This window comes from Ambystoma mexicanum, chromosome 1q, assembly GCF_040938575.1.
Source record: "Ambystoma mexicanum isolate Mex_15411 chromosome 1q, UKY_AmexF1_1, whole genome shotgun sequence".
Lineage (NCBI taxonomy): Eukaryota > Metazoa > Chordata > Amphibia > Caudata > Ambystomatidae > Ambystoma > Ambystoma mexicanum.
This window is the reverse complement of record NC_090922.1, coordinates 1210554510-1210575713: the sequence shown is the minus strand read 5'-3', so window position 1 is coordinate 1210575713 and position 21204 is coordinate 1210554510. Positions and strand designations below refer to the sequence as shown.

General features: G+C 47.0%; 1 protein-coding gene across 11 annotated transcripts in view; it reads left to right on the top strand.

The window, feature by feature from the left end:
* Window positions 1–21204, top strand: part of SGIP1 (SH3GL interacting endocytic adaptor 1) — a 1655639-nt gene that overhangs the window by 894685 nt on the left and 739750 nt on the right. For all 11 annotated transcript variants that reach the window (XM_069641969.1, XM_069641968.1, XM_069641966.1 and 8 more), the window contains exon 7: window positions 4754–4778. In XM_069641969.1, coding sequence (XP_069498070.1) covers window positions 4754–4778 — 25 coding nt within the window. The remainder of the gene's footprint in view (window positions 1–4753; window positions 4779–21204) is intronic.

The following is a 21204-nucleotide window of genomic DNA, read 5'->3' as shown; positions in this document are numbered from 1 at the left end:
TTTGCATGGCAGAAACATCCAGCAAGTGTGGCAGCAGCAACCCTGTATAGGTCTATGAAAAGGGACGGGATGGCTATGCCCCCTATTTGTAGATGGCACCAGACCTTGTAGTTACGGATATTAAGGGATTGGGTTGAGCCAAGATTGAGGAAGGGATGGCCTCTCTTAGAGGAACAGGTGAATGGCAGACTACTCAAATATATGCCCGTGGATACCTCTGGTTGCGCAGCCCGTTGGTATGTACAAATGGCCAACTACCACAACTAGGATTACAGTTTGGGATGGAGTAGCAAAGAGACTGGAGCTGGCCACTTACCCGGGCCCAGCCATCCCGATTCATCATAACCAGAAGTTTACTAGAGCATATAGAGATGACTTTCGGGTTTGGAGGGATGGGGGTGAATTTATCCCTCATATATGTTTGAGTGTGGGGAGATTAGACACTTGAGAGGGATCACGGTTTAGCCATCTGCAACCCAGACATTGGGTTCTTCAGAAGGGTATCTGGGTAGGAGCAGTGAGGCACAACTGGCGCTATTTGAAAGGCGGGTCTATGGGGCACATCTCGCAGCTGTATGGTTGTCTAACCTCTGTTAAATGAGGGTCTCCCCACCTACGCGAAGGCTTATCATAGAGATCTGGGGAAAGAGCTGGATGAAGAACCATGGTCCGTGATTTGGAGAGGAGTGGCGGGGGCGACAGTGAGCACCCAATATGCAGAGCAAAATTATAAATTGGTGGCACAGTGGTACATTACTCCGGATAGGGAAGCACATATGGGGAGGGGGCAACATGGGTTTGCTGGAGGTGGTGTGGGGGAGCAGGTTTATATTTGCACATTTGGGAGAGCTTGCCAAAGCTACAGCCCTCTTGGAGGGAATTGATTCTGGTTCGTTGAAGGGAAGCAGGGAGGGCGATTGAGTGTGCTTGCTTATTGAGGATGGTAGATAAAAGCGGGGAGAAAGCTGGGGGTTGCTCTCTTCGGCTGCTTAGGCTGATGCTAATAGTGGCGCGAAACATCATCATAGCATTGTAGAGATCGAATCGGATACCAACCAAGGAGGAGTGGATGAATAGAATGTGGAGGCTTCTTAAATGCGATAAGGTGACATACTCCCTACATGGCAGGCTGACCTATCTTGTTAAGAAATGGAGGGGCTTCTTGGAGTTTATCATGACTACGAACAAGGACTTTACTTGCCCCCCGAGCCGCAGGGCATTGGGGCTCCTTAATCTGTCTTAAACGACAAGGCACTTTACAATGCACTGTGGTGTGGAGGTGGATGGCTAAAGTTTGGGACGGGGGAGAGGGAAGCACGGTTGTGGAAGTGAGGGGGTTTAGGTAGGGATAGGGGTGTGGGAAGGGTGGTTAGATTGTGGGGGAGGGGAGGATTGACAGGTTTATTGTAGTTGACAGTTGCTGTTGAAGTGTTGTGGAGAAAGGCAATGTATGTTTTGTTGGTTAAATGAAATGGTGCAAGGTCAACAGATAGTGACATGCTTGAATTTAATCTGTATAATTCTAATAAAAAGATTTGATTACAAAAAAATGCGATGGCACCATAAAGCATGTCAAACCTGGCTGCACAATGTAGGCCAGACGCGTAATAACATTTGTTTGCTGTAGCCTTGATGATGCACAGTAAAAAATGACATGCCACAGCAAGACATACCTAGACAAGCAGCACCAAAATGCCAATCTAATCACGCAATTACACTTATGCTTACTTTAGCATAGGTGCCCAGAAAAATGTCACAAAGGATAGCCGCAGCCAAATGCCAGGCTAGCCAGTTAATTACACACCTGTTTGCTTTATCAGAGAGGCCCAGTATAAAATGTTAAGCCACAGTAAGAAATGGCTTATCTAGCTGCAGCAAAATGCTAGTTTAGACACGTTATAACCGGTCTGATGCTTACTTCATTATAGATGCCCAGAAAATCATGCCATGGTGCAGTAAGAAATGGCTAGACTAGCTGCACCCAAATGTCAGTCTAGACAGGTAATAACACTTATGTTTACAGGGCATCTATGATAAAGTAAGCATGATGTCATGCCACATTAAGAAATGACTAGACTCGCTGTACCGTAGTCTAGACACTAAGAACACATATCATTCCTGCTTTATAATGGGTGTCCATTAAGTGATAGTGCACCCCTCACCTGACATGTTCCCTAACCCTCCAAGCCCAAACTTAGTCCCTTGGCCCAGTATTTCCTCCATGTTCCTCGTCCCAGTAATTGTCTGAGGCAAGGTGCTTCATAGGCAAGTACTGGGAAGAGGATGAGTAAGACTAGGGGTTCTGAAGATTAGAGGTATGTAATCTAGGTATTGAACACAAGGACACCACTCACATGCTCATTTACACACACATGCACACACAGCCACGCATACATCATGCACTCACACACCCACCCAGCCGACCATACATCATGCATTCGCACACATTACATGATATTCATTAATATGATGTGATGTATCCTGGGGTGTTGTCACTGCTTCAGATGGAGTAGCTCCTTCCCATGAGGCCACTACCCAAAAGTCCCCCTGGGGATGGTGATCAGTGGGAGGTTCTTATAGGAGGGGGGCTTGGGAAAACGCAGTATCCCCTTAACCCACCCACCTTCCCTCGAAGCCCCTTCCGTTCACTAATACCCAATGTCCCCATGTGCTTTGGTAAGACCTCTCAGATAGAAACCACTAGGATGAGGAAGAGTCAAAGAGTAATGAGAATCACCAACCTGAACGCCGGCATACGCTCTAGCCTTTGCAGTAACTTGATTGGCTAGCTGTCATTAAAGGACAGCGAGGTAACAGAACAATGGCGTCGACCTTCTCCGTTCGATGCAGACCAAGAGTGTGGCAGGAGTCGCGCAGACATTTGGGGAAGAGAAGACAACAGCAGAAAACCTGCTTGCTGGGAACCAGAGCTACTGCACAAAGCACCAGCAGACAGCAGGGGAAGCCCATGAGTGACCGGGAGAGGTCCTGCTGCTCCCAAAAGACTGGTGAAGTCTATGGTGAGACCCATAGAGCATGTGGGACAGGAGCAAAGTAAAGGAGAAATACTCACCGGGAAAAGATGGCCAGGAAAAGGGGGTCTGGGACCCACATAAAGACATATCCCGACTGGCAGACACAAGGGATATGCTCAGACCTTGGCAGGAGAGTAAAGAAAGGCTGTGGGCATCCGTGAAGCAAAAGCATGAGAACATTGGGAGTAACCTAGAGAATGGGGACCCACATCACAAGCGCATACCGCGAATAGCAGTAAGGGGGAACAAACTTTGGGGAAACGCACAACATTCACAGACCAGGGCTGTGGAACAGAGAGATTGGATGATAAAGACATAGTGAGCAGACCATAGAAGGGGGTGGGGGGGGTCTGGTACCTTTATTGGGAAAGTGTTCCCCGGGCCTAGGGCTGTCAAGGAGGAATACAATGTTTTTATGTGAGTGACCCACAGAGGCCTTGTCGGGAGAGTAAACTAAGGCTCTGGGTGAAAGTGAAAACTGAGAAAGAACATTGTGAAAGAAACCCTCGGGTGCTCAACTTGGCAAAAGAGCAAACCGAAGAGGAGTACCAAGGCGAGGGTCTGTCACCCGAAGCAATTGGACGGAAAGCGAGAGCTAAAACTTGGGGGAGAAAGCCAGGCCGTTTTTCCATATCTTGATATCTGGGGACCTGACCTACACGGACCGGGTCGAGGTACCCCGACCCAGTCTAAAAAAAAGAATCGGATGTCTCTTCCTCTGCATAACATCCTGGAACAGGGTCTGCTCAAAGAGGAGCGGGGACCCTTAAGCGAGCTTGAGAAGTGGTATCCTAGCTACTCCCACCCCCTTGTCATCAGGCACTGCAGATGGGCCTGTCAAGTAAATGACAGGGACCCAGATTGTCTATTGTAAATACAGAAACAGCTTGAATTGAATAACCTTGGAAAGAATCTGGGCAAAGGGAGACAACCCCTTGTGTCTAGTGGAAAATCGTTTACTTTCTGCACTTTTTTGGAACTTTTGCGTTTTGTCTACAAGGTCGGGCTGCAGGTTGGCAGTCAGACATTTTCCCTTTTTCACGTTTTCTTAAATTTAGCTGCAAGGGCTAGGTTAGGATTTGGACACGGGACAGTGAACTTTAATTTGGACATTCTGACACCGACGGTTTCATTAGTTATGTTGAAACAAGCAAACTGTTCTTAAAAGTAGGGAAAGTTAGGATTTCCTCCAACTGCCGCTCCCTTTTATTTTGAGAATAAGTGTTTGATAATCAACATGCCACCTTTGTGTCCGTCTTTTACTCTACTACATCACAATACACACACCCTTTCATGCACGCACGCACACACATATACTAAAGAATAAAGTGCTTACCTTTTTCCAAATGCATTGCTGCTCTGTTTCCTGTCCTGCACAGAGTAAAGGAGACCAGTCCATGTCCCGTGGGGGAGGGGTGGGGTGCGAAGGCTTCTTTTTGAAGTCAGTTTAATTTCAAACCAAAATTATTTCTGTTAGAGATTTACCGAACTGTTTTAGTGTGTGTGTGTGTGTGTGTGTGTGTGTGTGTGTGTGTGTGTGTGTGTGTGTGTGTGCGCCCTAGAGAGCCTGAATATAACAATAACAGTTTGAGAGTGCATATCTGTCAATTTTATAAGGAGAACAACGAACATTTCTGAGAAATACATTGTAATAGCCACAAACAATTCAATATTCCTTTTCTTGTATTCTAAACTGTAATATTTGTTTCCAATTCTAGGGTACATTTAAAAGAAATCCATCCAGTAAGTATATATTTAATATATCCAAAAAACATGTTTGTAGGGGAGTGCAAATTGTGTAAGCACTTGCATTTCATTTGTCGGTGTATCCATGTTTCTTTATGTATTGATGTATCTCTACACTGATTTGTCAGACTGGGTCAAAATATCTTCAATTTAGTGTAGATTTACTCAATAGTTTGCAAGAAATCAAATCTCAATATTTGCAATGGCAAAGAAAATGTGGAACACAACGTCGTAATCTATTGAAATTAAATGCCTAAACTGCTGTCCCTGGGAAACTGGAACAGCAGTTTTATAATCTTCTTTTGATTTGAAAGAGAACTCCAACATCAGCCGACAGACCTGACACATCTAACGTAAAGCTCATCATTCATTGTCATAGGCCTGCTAATATATTCTGCACATTTTTTCATATCTTAAGGAAATGCATTGCTTTTTTATAAATTTTAAAATTGCATACATATTTTTTTACTTTCAATTTTAGCTATCTTTTCTTTGTGATTATCAGGCACAATAGGTTAAAATGTAGTATTTATTGCTCTTGTTATTGAGTGTTTCTCCCTCTTGGCATACAGGATCCTCAGTACCGCCCAGGTAACGAATGGTTTTTCTGTATCCGAGACTCAAGGTTGATTTAGCATTTGATAGTATTTCCAGTCTTACTGTAGCTTTTATTTGGATGGTTTTTTCTCCGCCACTCAATGATTTAAGATCTACAATACATATTTAGTTGGAAAAGGATACTTCATGTATTTATCATAAACTAAATTCCACATTTCAGGCGGACACTTTAGTGAAAATTGATGGCCTTATGGAGGCTGCAAGGGAATATTCAGGCTTTCTATTCTAGGTTCTACTTTACCTCCACCATTTCCAAACTCATTATCGGGGATACCTTAAGTGTGCATTTAAGCAGTAGTGCTTAACTTGAGGCTTTACCAGTTAGGCCTGCTAGAGATGCACAGAGGTGCAGGAAAAATCAATGAAAAAATCTTCGTTAAATATCATGAAGCCCAACCAAAAATATATAGAACAGTATAGCTGCATTCCACTATATTACTGCTAAATGTTTGTAGGTACAAATATTAATATAACAAAGACTTACTTTTCAGACCCAGTAGAGTCTGTAACAGTAAAGGGTGTGCATGTAAATGTATAAGGGTCCTCTTCCTTTCAAAGGCCAAGCCAGGAATTGACTGAACTTGGCTGTGATTTGTCCCGTTGAAGGTAGCACGGTTACACTAAGAATTTTGCTGGCCATTTTTCCAGTCTAGAAAAGGCTACCAAGAGTGGCAGGGGCATTATCTGAGTAGATTGCACCACCTTAGTTCGACTTCAGTGTTTCTTGTACTGAAGAAAAGATTCCATGTAGGTCCTTCAACAAGCTGATGAGGATGTGAGGTACCAGAATCTTTCTCCGGGGAACTTTCTCTCGAAGTCTGATTTTGAAGCAGTGTTCTTTCGAGCTGTAGTCTTAAAATCTTAAAATGTAGTGTTGAAATCTTAAACTTGGCTTGGCTACTATTCACTGTATGTTTGTATGTTTTTCAAATCACGATTGATTGTGTGAAACAGGCCTCCTAAAAAAGCTTGAAGTCTTAATTCCGATTCAACAGAGGCTCTTGATTGAGTTCTAGATTTATGAGGCCAATGCATTCAGTGACAGTAGAATTAAAAGATTTTTCCCAAACTTGGTGCTCGTTCAGTCTTGGGGCTTTTGAGGGCTTTGCTGTGTTGATTTAATCAGCCTGACTTTTCAGCATGGGCAGTTAAGCCTTTCAACCCTCTGACCCAAAGGTGGTGAGTGCCAGTGTTACCAGGCACAATTTGATGGCATCTCATGATGCCATATGTGTGGGCGAACAAGACTGAATGTTTTTAATACATAATTGTATTGGTAATGCTATCTCCAAGCGGGATCTTCTACTGCATGCTGAATACTCTGAGGAGCTGCCTTGAAGTTTGGTAAAATGACAGAGTAACGTGTTCATTCCTGCAAACAGGCTCCTGGAACCCAAGGTTCCAGCAGACGGGGGCATCTGCAGCACTAGGCAATCCTGATCTAAATTATATAATTGTGTAACCCTAGGGACTGGTGGATGTTAGTTTAATAAATTAATATAAGCCATGTCTGGCTTAATCTGGTGGCCTGTGGGTATAAACAATTATACTGTCCAAATCCCTTTGTCATTTTATTGTCCGTCTAGTTTATATTGACAAATTCCACTGTGTGGGCCTTTTCTGTATCGGCTGTCACCCAAAACAGGCTATTGTGGTTGAGCCTTAGAGATATTCTCTTTTTGATGGTTTCCCAAGAGGATAGAATATGCCACAAGGGGGGTAAGAAGGGGACCTGTGCTTCAAAGGACATACACAGAATCGGTAGGTCACACCATGGTAGTAATTACTGGAGTCTTTCATGCAAGGGAGGATTTAGAGTAGCCAGGAGAGAAGTTAGTTGAGAGAAGGGACCCACCATTTTGGAATCTTAGGTCACTCTCAATTCTAGTGCCCCCTTCCCTCAGTGAAGACCAAGTATTTTGGGACCGACATCGCCAGGAAAAGATGCTTGTCACAGAAGCCAGGATTGGACCGTTAAAGAGGGCTTGAAATTGATCAATCCGATGTGGCAAATTAAGCATATAAGAGTGTGAGGCCCCATGGAAGCTCTAGGTACAGTGCACCCAAAGTCTTCTGCCATAGAGCATGGTTTTCGTCAGCAATTTCCTCATGTACACTTTCTTTGTGCATTTTTGCTCAATGGGTTTTTATTGGGGGCGTTGCTCCACCCAAACCCCCTTCTAACTCCACCCAAAATCCCTACTCCCCCCACGCACACAATATTTAAAAAGAATACATTTGGTGATAAACGCATCAAGCAAAAGTGAGCAAAGAAAGTGCACACCAGGTAACTAACATCAAAATACAAACTGATTACGTTGCGGTGGCAATGCACTCCATGGAGGGGCAACACGACCATCCCCTCACCCATCCTATAATACCATTTGGTGTGAACTGCCATTTGAACAAGAGCCATCATCTTCCTGGACACTGGTAAAGCCGGATCATGCTCACTAGAAATAACAGCGCCTGCAACTACTCTCAAGCCTCCAGATAAGAATCTTACTGGGCTTTTTCTACACATTAAAATCTTGGAAATAAACCACCTTTTATATTTCTATGCGTACTATTTACCCGCCAGTTGAAAGCAGAGTGCATTGTAAAGGGCAAGTGCCTTCTGCATGGATGAAGTTGCAGGCCTTGGGTTGAGGTTGGCCGAGGCTGAGGTTCTTTGGTTTGATTTTTGGTTCTGATAATACCACAGGGACCTGCATACCACCTCCAAAGATTGGACAAACACCGGGCTTCTCTGCGCCTTGGTTTAGACTTGACCCCTGTTTTTCCGCTGTTTCCCGGGGTACCGTGGTGGAGGTTGATGCTATTTGGTTGTCATTAATCATTTGCCTCTTGCATGCTCTAGCCTACTCAAAGGCAGAGTTAAAAGAAATCTCAACAATTTTCTCATGTTCCAATGATATGCTGGTGTCTAGACCTTGCATAGCTGTAAGAAGAGTTTTAGGCAGTAATTGAACCGTTGAGACGCATCCATCACACTCGAGCACAGTCGCGTCAAACTTGGCATTGCGAGGTTATCTTGGGCGACACAGCATCCTTTGAGTCACTCACTACAGTACTATGATCACCCTCAGGAGCTTTGCAGGAAGGTAAAATCTCCCCAACCTGTTCAGTTAAGGGCTACTTTAGATCCTTTCTTAAAGGGCTCCTGGCGTTAAGAACATTACATGTAGGTTGTCCTGTGTGGCTGTGGCACTCATGCCGAAATAGAGAGATGGCTTCTCTTGCCACTTCCGCCAGTAGTTTTTTGTCCGCAGAGTCGTTGTTCCTCTGGTTGCACAGAGATTTGTATGCGGCATCCAGACCTTTTATCCCTTCCTTGAAATTAGTAACTGACTGACAGCATGTTTGTTCTACGTGCAACACTTTGGTACTCATAAGAGCCGTCGGTGTGGTCAGGTCCTTCATTGATCGTTCAGATTCTCATATAATTTCGTATACGGGGCTAAGGACATCGCCATAGAGGTTATTATTGCGGCTTGTAGTGCAGGTAATAACCTAGCCTCGAGTTGCTCAGGGTTACCGGTCTGCGTGACCCTTTTCGGCCCATTCTTTTTCCTGTGCGCTCTTCCCCGCCTTATTTACGGGTTAGGTCTTTCTATAATAGAAGAGTCAGAGAGATCTTGAAAGTCTGAGGCAATTGAGTCCGCTGAATGAGGATTGTGGCCCCTCAAATTTGTTGGAACCTTCTCCACCTTTTTGGATGGCAGCAGTCTCTTTTGGGAATGTATCTGATTGAACAGTAGCTAGTTATCTGAGGTCCCACTGGAGGGCCCCCAGACGCTTTGTCAGCCGGCTACTACGTTTGTAGTGAACATTAGGCCATATGTCACCGTTGGGTTCGTTCATATCAGCATTATGGCATTTCTGTGTTTGGCCACATTGCAGCGGTACATTCATCCCTGTTTTGTTGACAAAAGCCTTGTTCATAGATATTAGACTGTGCAAGATATCGGCCACCCCCAGGGATTCACGACGCTCTTCATGTCCGTGACGCAGTTTCTCATCGTAAGGTTGATTTTTTTTTTTTCCTATCCTCTTGCGTTGTACAGAGGATGTCTTTGTTGTGTATTTCAGTCGACTTCCATTCTGACAGCATGTTGCTTTGGTGAGTAGGCGAGCTTGTGCTGGAAGGATAGCCCAAGTGGGAGTCCACGCCCACTAAGTCAGAGAAGTCATCGCTGGCCGTACCTCTAGCTGCCTCCAGAGGGGAGGGAAGGTGCGCAGGGAATCCACAGCACCCGCTCGCTGTCTGAACAAAGTCAGCCTCCAGGCAGGGGCTCGTAGCGGGCTGTGCGCCTCTAGCACACTCCTCGCTGCACGCCGACAGGCCGGCTCCCACCCCGGGATCGGACCCAGCCGTGGCTGCGCTGCCACAACAAGAAGCGCAGACCCCGGGAACGCCAGTGGCTGAACGCCCCCCCCCCTCCTCCACCCCAAGAGGGTAAGTGAGTCGCCGCCCCTACATCGGAGTCGACAACATTGAGTGGCTTGTTGGTAATCAAACACAGCTCACAGGTCTGCAGTTTGTGTACAAGTGGTGTAATTGTTTTAACACAGTTTGGGTGTGTATCACTGAGGTTACTGCCTGTGATACAAGCGGCAGGGGAGCACAGTTCGGCGTGATGCGCCAGTTCCACACACGTCCTAATCGGACCTGTTGACACAATCCTCGCTTCCATGAGCCCTGGGCTCTTCACTCGTAGAATTGCATGAGTAGAAACGACTTACATTCATTGTGGTTTGCTTCTTGATCGTGCTACATTCAACATTGTCTCCCGAGCGCTCTTGTTTGTTCTGAGCTCGTGTTCTAAGAACAGGGGAGGCCTGACAGGCCTGTGAGAGGATCTTTCAAGAGTGTCTTGCACAGCATGGCGCCAAACAGCCCAACAGCAGAAGTCCAGCCCTTTCTCCACAGGGCTTACGCCACAAGGGCGCTAGAGGCGGCCTTTTAAAGGTCAGCTGGTCTCAGACCTTAAAGGCACACGCACCTCACTCAGGAGCAGCACAGGGAACAGGAGCGTAATGGTGAGGTCCACTCGCCACAGCCCAACAGCAGAAGTCCAGCCCTTTCTCCACAGGGCTTATGCCACAAGGGCGCTAGAGGCGGCCTTTTAAAGGTCAGCTGGTCTCAGACCTTAAGGGCACACACACCTCACTCAGGAGCAGCACAGGGAACAGGAGCGTAATGGTGAAGTCCACTCGCCACTGCCCAACAGCAGAAGTCCAGCCCTTTCTCCTTACTCTTACAATTAAAGGCACACGCACCTCACTCAGGAGCAGCACAGGGAACAGGAGCGTAATGGTGAAGTCCAGCCCTTTCTTCACAGGGCTTATGCCACAAGGGCGCTAGAGGCGGCCTTTTAAAGGTCAGCTGGTCTCAGACCTTAAGGGCACACGCACCTCACTCAGGAGCAGCACAGGGAACAGGACCGTAATGGTGAAGTCCACTCGCCACTGCCCAACAGCAGAAGTCCAGCCCTTTCTCCTTACTCTTACAATTAAATTTACACTCTAATTATTAAAACAGTGAGTACATGACTGCCACCTCAAAACGTTATTTGGGGGATAGATGAGTATGCAGTGTCTAGTTTAAACGTCCATTAAACCTAACATGCAATCAATGTTGTAAATGGTGCTAAAAATGGTCAGCGGCGAGAGGGCGCTAGAGAACCCAGCCAAGATGGCCACAGGCCTGTGAGCTCCCTGCCAGCCCCAGTAACTCTGACCATATCTGGTCGTACCCAGCCGGCCACCACTAATTTAAATGCTTAACAAAGCTGTCTGAACCAGCAGGGAGCATTATCGTGAAACTCCAGATGCCCGGGTGAGGACATACGAGCTGCACCTGGTGAGAAAAGGAGGCCGTGCGATCGAGACATCGTGATTGGCGACATGGAGTAAGGATGCCCAGAGACCCACGAGGTGACCTAGACCTGAGGGACTGCACCGGGGACCATTGGATCGGCTGGGCTGTCAGTATCACAGAGGAGATGCCTGCGGTCGCGCGGCACACATGCGCACAATGACCTGGAAGTGTGCCGGGACCAGAGAGGGACGACCAGTATCAGTGCTGACCCATCTCTCGCGGTAAGGAGAGTGGCCGGAAACCATGAGAGGGAGGTTTCTAATCAGCACTGACCACAACCATGTGCTTGCTGCCTTCCCCTCTCAATCCCGCTTGCGAACCAGAGCGGAGCAAGGGATGGTGCCAGCTGATCAGCTACGTAGTTTCGGAGCAGACCTGGCATCAAACGTCACCCTCGAAGCCAACAGAGGCAAGCACTCCTGCCTCCCTCCTCCATCCCCCGGGCTCCCTGAACGGTCTTTAAAAAAGAAGTATAAAGCATCATCTGGTGGGGCAGCACCCCCCCCCCCCCCCTTTGGATCTCGCCCCCGGATGAGTGACAACACGGCGAGGGGTGTAGATAAACACCAAAAACACTGCTCTACCGGGTAATGCTGGGCCACACCCTAGCACAATCCGCGCCAAGTAATGCAACACCCTGGTGCAGGTTCACACACACCACCAGCCAGCATCAGGACAAGGTGAGATAACAGGGAGACCAGATAGTGGATGCCCGAACACTTGGAGCGGGGAGGCTCCCTGTAACTTGTAACCCACATCCGGAGTCACTGCTGAAGTGAGGGGACAACGCAGCCCAGACAGAGGTGTAACTAAAACAAGACAAAAGAGCCAACACTGAGCTGGGAGTGTCGCACCAAATCAACCAGTGTCACCATGTCAAAATCCCAAAAATCTAGCAAACACCAATCGAAACTACATTTTGAACAATCGGCCACATCCAAGCAAATACCCTCTGGTGAAGACTCCCCAATGTGTGCTACCCCATCTCATACGATAGATCCAGGCGGGGCACTCATTGACATTAAGAATATGCTCGAGCAAGTGCAGGCGAGCATGCAGTCCCTGGATGGGAAATTGGACACTTTAACTTGCAAGGTCGACCATATGCAAGTACGCCTGGATAAACATGGGGACCGCCTGGATGAGGTGGAGGGCAGGGTCTCCACGGTCGAGGATGAATCTCACACTACCACAAGGTCCAGAGGACCCTCAAGGAACTGTCAGACAAACAAGACTACTTTGAATCCCGCTCCCACAGGAATTTGAGAATTATTGGGGTGCCTGAAGCTGGGGGTGGGGCGGGGGGGGAATCAGCACAATATGGGGAAGTTGATGGGAAATCTGTTGTCAGAGGCCCTTGGACAGGATGGCTTCTCAGAGGTGTTCACTGTGGAGAGGGCCCAATAACAGTCAAGGACCAAGTTACCATTTACAGCTGCTTCATTCCACCGTTATATTTAAAACGTTTTTAACACACAAAAATGGGTTTTGGAGCACTAAATTATGTACAACAATTTGAGCAAGAGTTATTTTTGAAAATTACTAAACTATCCCAAGGTAGAAGCGCACCCGATCCCTATCAGGGGGTGCTATGCCTAGAGTGACAGGGATGTGCCGCCTATCTAAAAGAAAAGGAGCAGAAATCTGTCCCTATTTCTACAATATGAAATCTGGCATATAGCTCATTCTAAAAGCCCACATTAATGGTAAACTATGCAGGAGACAAAGCATCATTGTCTCAGCTTTTGCATGCGCCAAACATTACTGAGCGGAATTTCTTATAAGGCTATTATAGCTCCTATTTACTCACCAACAAAGAAATGTTATAAATTAATAAATGTGGGTCCCTTTTACAAACCGCTGACGCACAGATTCAGTGGCGTGGCGTGTCAGTAAGTGAAAAAGGCCAAGGATCCTTCGCCGAGTGATTCGGTCACTGTGCGTTCTGCCCGGCGCCGGTTATGTTGTTTAGGCAGCCTGGGCGGGGCTTGAGATCACTGTACGGGCTGCCTCTGAAAGGGGCAGCCATCTTAGAATGGGATACCACAGCATGGTATCGATTGTATTGGAAGACCGGATGGGGAATTCAAAGATGGAATTACAGATGAAATATGCAGTATTTTACCGTCTCACAAGCCTTTTCCCTCGCTCCATTGAATCATGCGCTGTGCGTGTCCATCCTGCCGCTAAATGTGTTATTTGGGTATCCTGTATGGGGCCTAAGGTCATCACAAAAATAGCGCAGCTGTCTTTAGTTACTCTCCCTTATTCAACAGGATAAAAGGGAAATAAAGAAGCTGTGGCCTCTTTAGAGCACATGTTTGTGTCCTCTGCGCCCCTCCACCCCCTTGTTTTGCCCTCACCTGCAGGCAAAACATCAGGGATAGACTTGTACAAACTCGGTGGAGATCTTTGGGGGGCCACCCCCCTGCGGAATTAATTTGGGCAGAGGATTTCAATACAGTAATGGTACCTGGCCAAGAAAGAACGGGAGGAATTCACTGACCAGGGTCGAAAGTGACAAACAGGGTACAAAACATGTGTTAGTCTTGGGAACGGATGATGTTTGATGACTAAGACACCCTGAGGGGCGAGGGGGAACATATTTCAATCCTCTTCACGGCTCGGCCTCTAGACTTGACTACCTCTTGATCTCCCAAACACCAACAGGTGTGGTGGCTGCTATCACCACACTAGCACGCACACTATTGGATCATGCAGCGGTTCTCCGACCCTTACGCTACCAGACAGAATAGCGGGAAGACCTCAATGGTTGTAATAGCGAAGGTCTGACAGATGGGGCATTTAACTAAATGTCGGGTCTGTGGGTGGACGACATCGACCATGGCTGCCTGAACGTTGAGCTGCGCGCCTTCAAAAATTCTGTTAATAAAATCCTGCGGTTTGGAAATGATTCGGCGACAACCAACACCAGCTACGGATGTCGGAAGGACAGAGGCATTAGTGGGCTGAGTTGCAGGCAGATCTGTGCGGGATATCCTGAGATCTGACGGGCGTAGCCGGACTGGAAGCTCCACCTCCTCTTCTCCCCCTCCTCCTCCCTCAAGCAACATCCCCTCACCAGAAGGAGCCTGGTCCTGAACTTTGGGGGCTGACTGCAGGGGCACAGGCAGGACACCCTAAGTAAAAAGAACCCCCCGCGAACGGAGCATCCTACCCGCATAACAGCGGGCACACACCCAGAAGTATTCAGGATCAGTGCCCACGCTGCAATACGCAGTAAGCTACCACTGGGTCATGCCTAGAGGAAATAAAGGGTCCCATGGACGCTTATACCAGCTCTACCATGATGGAAGGAGGAGTGGGAGCCCAGCAGATAGACTCTGCGACTGCAGCGACACCGGGTGGAAGCGACAAGGACCCCTATATGACAGCACTCCAGGCCGGATTTGCAGCAGTGAACAGCAGGCCGGATGACATCGTCAGTAAGATCTCAATCAGGACGGATCTACAAAAAGTGAACACTAGGGTCACTGAAGCAGAAGCAAGGAAAGGAGCAATAGAGGATACATCCGTTGCACAGAGCAAAGATATTGACGAGATTAAGAAAAATCTGGAAGCAGTCCAGACCAAGTGCAAGGATTTGGATGATTATTCCGTAATAATATAAGAGTGGTGGGACTGGCAGAAAAAACCCTAAATACATCAATGGAGCTCTATCTGGAGGAAGTGCTACGAGTAATGCTACCGGAAGCCCAGTTCTCCCAACAATTCGTTATCTAGAGGTTGCATAGATCCCTAGCCCCTCCGCCCAAACCAGGGGCACCACTATGAACAATTAATGCTCGCCTACTTAGCTACCGACACAGAGACCTGATCCTTTGCTTATCCCTTGAAAAAGGGACGCTAATGTATGACTGTTGGAGTCCACGTTTACCCGGACTTTTCCAATGGCGTTCAGGCAGCTAGGCGTACGTTCGACCAGGTCAAGAAGGCATTTAAAGCACGATTGATACCGTACGCCATGTTGTTTCTGGCAAAGCTCCGCCTACAACACTCTGGTAGAGCTCACTTCTTTGAGTCACCCGAAGAAGCTATGGGGTACATAGAACGTAATATCCCGATGCACCCACACGGGAGGGACCTGACAATACAATTCAACATATGAATGACCACGCAGTTTGCGATTGAAACTCGAGTCATACACCACCCAAACTGCTCAAAGATAGCGCTGCGGCTCCATAGGTTGGCCCGAATTGCTCATCTTGATGGCGCCCAAGCAGAGCCACTCAAAGTTGCAGAAATTGCAGTTTGACAATGGGCATACACTATCAAGTTGTGGGGGGGGTGGGTGAGGGTGGTCGGTGGGGCAGGCCTGTTGCCAACACAAGGGAAACAATCAGAGAAGGCTGGAAATACACAAGAAATGCGAATGATTATAGGGTGGAGTTGAGGGGTTAAATGTTTGAGTTAAAAATGACTGACACACGGCGCATTATAAGTTCCAACAGTAGCTGCTGTAATAGGAACATCATTGACAAACCCTACAGATGGCAACTCCACGGGTGATTAATAGTACTAGACTCCTGTACTGAATATCAGAGGCCTGGCTAACCCCATAAAAGCCAGGAAAATGCTAGCTTATGCTACCAGACAAAGGATTGGCATCCTCCTACTGCAGGAAACTCACACCACCAAAATAATTAGTCTCGTTCGCCCAAAACTGGGCCAGCAAATGGCAACAGACTACTAAACGCAATCCAGGGGAGTGCTAACGATAATCCATCAACGCATTGGTTTTCCAGATGTCTAGATCCAAAATGGACACAGAAGGCAGCTAGCTGAGACCAAAGCTTTATTACAACTACAACAATCAGTAGGGGCAAGCACAGCCAAACACTTTGAGATGAGATCAAGAGACAACTCCAAGTATTGAATGAGCTGGCTCAGAGAGGTGGAGTTTCCCTGGGGTAAAACAGCGCCACATCAGTACGGCGAAGGACAACGCCCGGGCAGGATACTAACGAGGACAGTCAAATTAGAAATGCAGAAGGGTCGAGTTCTGTCCGTCAATGACACACAAGGGAAGGTGAAGTTTGGGGACGCTGACATCGTCTGAGAATTCTGTGCCTTCTACAGCAGACTATACTCCTCGCACTTTCAAGTATCGCCACAAAAAATGGGAGCATACCTAGATTGGGTGGCGAATGTGTACAGATGAGGAGAGGGAATGGCTGGTCTGTCCCCTGTCCCTAGAAGAGGTCCTGTCTGCAAGTAGGTTACCACCATCCGTGAAAGCCCCGGGCCCAGATGGCTACACAGCCACATTTTATTTTATGTTTTGCCTCCAAACTTGCCCCACATCTATTAGAAGTATTTCGACAAAGTCTGGTGACCAGTCATTTGCCAGACTTGATGCAAGATGCAGTGGTGGTGATCCTCTGGAAACCGGACAAACATATCTGCGTGAAATTACCGCAGCTGATTTTCCCGCAATGGAAATGTACGCATGGGAAATGCACAAATACAAAATGTTCGTACATTTCCCATGCGAACATGCAGGGGTGTCCCCCGCAACCCCTGCTCACTATACTGTGCAGTATAGTGAGTGGAATGTTGCGGGGGACACCCCTGCAGCCCCCATCTTTTTTTTGTTCTGTCTGGGTGTCCCCCGCAACCCCTCCTCACTATACAGTTTAGTATGGTGAGCAGGGTGTTGCGGGGGACACACCTCAGCCCTCCGCAGCCTTTTTTAAATTTTTTTTATTTTTCATACAGACCCCACTAAAACACTTAAACACATACCACAAAAAGTTCAAACATTTGGTAGTTAGAACTTTTCGTGGTGTGTGTTTTAGGTCTTTTGGTGGGGTCGGTAAATTGTATTTCGACATTTCGTCCTAAACCGGACAAACCACCAGACTGCTCCTCTCATCACCCAATATCCCTGATAAACATGGATAATAAAGTTTTAGCATCCCGGTTCGCTCCACTAATGCACAAGTGCTATAAGGCTGACCAATCTGGGTTTATTCCTGGACGATCCACCTCCTATGGACTCCGGGGAATGTTCAGGCTTTTATCGGTTACACAAGACAAACCTGTGGTGGTGGCACTCCTGGACCCTACTAAAGCGTTTGACTCAGTGGAATGGCCCTTTCTGTTCATGGTTCTGCATAGAATGGGACTGGGAGAGGGATTTATCGCCATAGTTCAATTACTTTACACCCCACCCAGTGCAAAAATATGGGTAAGCGGCTTACTAATTCTGGATATACCCTTGGACAGAGGCACATGACAGGGGTGTCCACTATCACTGCTGCTATTCGCATTGGCAACTGAACCACTAGCAGAGGGGATCATAGACTAACACATCCACTGAGGCATACAATTATTTGAAGACAGGGTGGTTCTATCTCTTTACGCAGGCGACATGGTGCTTTATATTAAGGACCCAGAGTAAAACCTGAGTGCTGTCATGGCGGAAGTGGTGATCTTTGGGGACTAATCCGGGCTAAAGATCAATGCTATAAAATCGGTATTGTTCCCACTCATAGGGCACCACATAGTTTGCTGACAGGTTAGGATTCCAATGACACGACACTCACACCAGATACCTGGGAGTACATATATCTAGGTATGTGGAAGAAATATGCAAATGGGATTATCGCAGGGTACTAGAGCAAACTATAACATCAGTGAACAGATGGATGGAAATACCACTTAATTTATACAGGAGGATATCGCTGGTCAAAATGGTACTGATCCCGTATTTTCTGCATGTATTCTTCCACGTACCAATCTTGCCCCCCAGGGAATGCGTTCGGGAGATACGCTCTGAGATACTGGGTTTTATATGGGCCGGAAAGCAGGCACGAGTGTCTTTGCTGAGGCTGGTAGCCCCCATGGAAAGAGGGGGTCTAGCACTGCCTGACTTCGAGGTATATTACGATGTAGCACAGGCGGGGTTCCTGTTGTACTGGTTCAGGGGTCAAGCAGATAGAAGATACATTGAGCTGGAGAGGGCGCTAGCGGCCCCATTTCTGTTAAGGGCGACCATATTGACATCCACCAGCAGACCCCGGAGAATGCCAAATATGATGGAATTGACCTGCAGATTGTGGGCTTGCATCAAGCGTAAAGGGGGAAGTTATTTACTCCCTGCATCTCCTGATGATGCATATACCAGGAGTACCATTGACCTGTGAGGGGGGACATGTTGATGTCATGAAACGCTTGAATATATCTAGCTTTGAGGACCTATTCCCTGTTGGGCAATTCATAACGATGCAACAGATAAAGGGTAAAGTGAAACTCGTGCCATTAGACATGTTTATGCATTTTTGGTTAAGGGACTCCCTGAAAAAGTATTTTTCACAATTTCCCTACTGAACCCCGAATCGTCCCCTATACTAAGCCATATGCTTGTGAGCAACGGGGGCAGTAAGGTGGTTTATGGACACTAGAGGCGGGAGGGACGACATATCTCGGGTAAAATGGGAACGATCACTAGGGGAAGCGGTGACCAAAGAGATATGGGGCTATTGCTGTGGGGAAACGTCAAGTGTGGCTCTGAATGCTCGATACAAACAAATTCTTAATACCTACATCAGTGTTACTACACCCCGGCAATGTTACACTAGTTCTTTGTTGAGACTTCCTGATATTGACCACAATGCGCCAAATCACATACAGATTTTTTACACATGGCATGGGGGTGCCCATATATCAAGGTCTTTGAGACGCTAAGTGAAATAGTGGGGGAGGATGTGGAGCAGACACCTCTTTTGGGGTACACCAGGCATGTCCCTAAGAATGCCAGGAAGCTAGTTGTGCTATTCTTGCTGCTAGCTAAAAGGAGGATAGCACTGGTGTGGGGTAGCACTCTGGTCCCCAAGGTAGAGAAATGGCAGACAGATATCCTATAACGAAATAGAGACTGAATATGGGCGGCTAGCGCACGCACAGTCTAATCCCAAAGACATATTGGGACTATACACACATTACCTTATAATATGAATCCGTCAAGACTGGGAGAACGACTGAAATCACCTCATAACCTCCACCCTGATTAGAAAAATGCGATGACCTAGCCTGGCGTTTCAGTAGCAGACATACTGGCCACACTCAACAACATATGGACAATTGCTATGAGAGGAAGAATGTATTGTACCACTACACTGCAAGTATTGTTGGGTTTTTTTTGGGCTGTTTTTGAAGCAGTCACCCTGTTATGCAGACGGCATGTTTTGCTTTCTTTTTCTATTGCAGAAAAAACTCAAAATAAAATGGTTATCAGCATCGAGGCTCAAAGGTTAGTAGTTGTCATTATAGCAATCGTAGCAGTCACAGCCTCTTTCAAATGATCAAAACTGCACCGAAAATATTCAAAACCTGACTCTCCAGTCAGCGCAACCACTGTAACAAAACGAAAATGTAATAGTTACATTTGTAATAATGGAAACTCACTTATATTAGTGGCAATCCAGATAGGTATCGAACTGTTTTATGTAGCGCTTCATGCAGGGTACCTACAACTTCTAAGCAGTGTGATCATTACCTCAGTCGATAGTTTAGTGACCTCAGAGGGATCTGAGGGTAACTGGGGACAACCAACATTTGACCAAGAGATTAGTTGTAGATTTTAGCATTGAGCACTTGCCTCTCTGTGCTATCATATCACAACACTGACATACCATTAATGATGATTTGTTTTTTATAGAGCACTTACAGCCCAAGTGCTGTACATAGAACATATGTACATACATTAATCAACTAAACTGAAGTGGGTACTCATTTATCTACCTCGGAAGGATAAAAGACTGAGTTGGCCTTGCCGGGTTTCGAAACTGCTATCTACACATCACACACAGATCACAGCAGAGGGCTATCTTACGGCTAATGTAGAACTAGCTCCAGTAAATGCTGACTTTAATCATCAGACAATTCTACCATCAAACCTCAAAAAACTGAATACAAGTGATGCTTGATTTACTATGTAATTGGCCAGGTTTGCCTGCGTCTTAAGAAGTAAAATATTGTGACTATTCCCTACATGTCATCACGTCTTCCCAAGTTTTCCATGAGGCCAGGGAGTTGAGGCCGCTACCCGATAGACCCCTGTGGGTGGTTTAATGAGGGATGATCTCATGGGCTAGGGACTACCTCCGTATAGAGACGGATTACTACATACAGGGTAACTTACCAAGTCACATCACCCCCCTACCTCCTTTAACCCCTTTCTCTGATTCCAATCTTTACTTTGACTGACTCGAAGACTGTCTATTGCTGTAAAGCAGAACCTCTTAAGGCACTGGTCAGTACTGGCACAAAGAAGAACTGGAACTAACCATGTCAGTACTGAGACGTGGAGACCCTGTGAAGATCCAAAGATTACCCACGGGAAACCAACAAAGGACTGATTGTTACAAACCACAAAAAAATATATAAATGGAGAAGCGATTCTCCCATGTCAAATCCTGTCCCGATAGGCTGCAACAGTCGAGCGTGCAGGAGGGTGGAGCTTTGAACAAGTCTGTGAGACCCAGGCGGAGAGAGTCTGGAAGACGCGAACGGCTGAGCTGTGTTATCGGTGGGCATGTAGGAGGGGTCCCACTCACGGAAGCAACCGAAGGGGCAAGCAAGAGGATGCCATCAGTGGAAAGACCATCCCACAGAGCCGGTGAGAGCCAGACGCTGTGGTGCCACACCATCCTGACAATGTGGTACAACCCCAAGGGGTAAGGGGAGGCACATGAGACCCGGATAGGACGTGGGAGAGAAATGCATGCCAGCAAGAGCAATTGCCTGCAATCTCTGCCAACACTGGGCAGGGTAGACAAACCTCACTTTAGTGGCAGGAATAATGCCACAGAGGGGTCAGAGACATACCACCCCCTCTGGTCCCCCCAATACCCTCAGCATATGAGAAACCCTAGAGGCGACGCCCCTCATTACAGT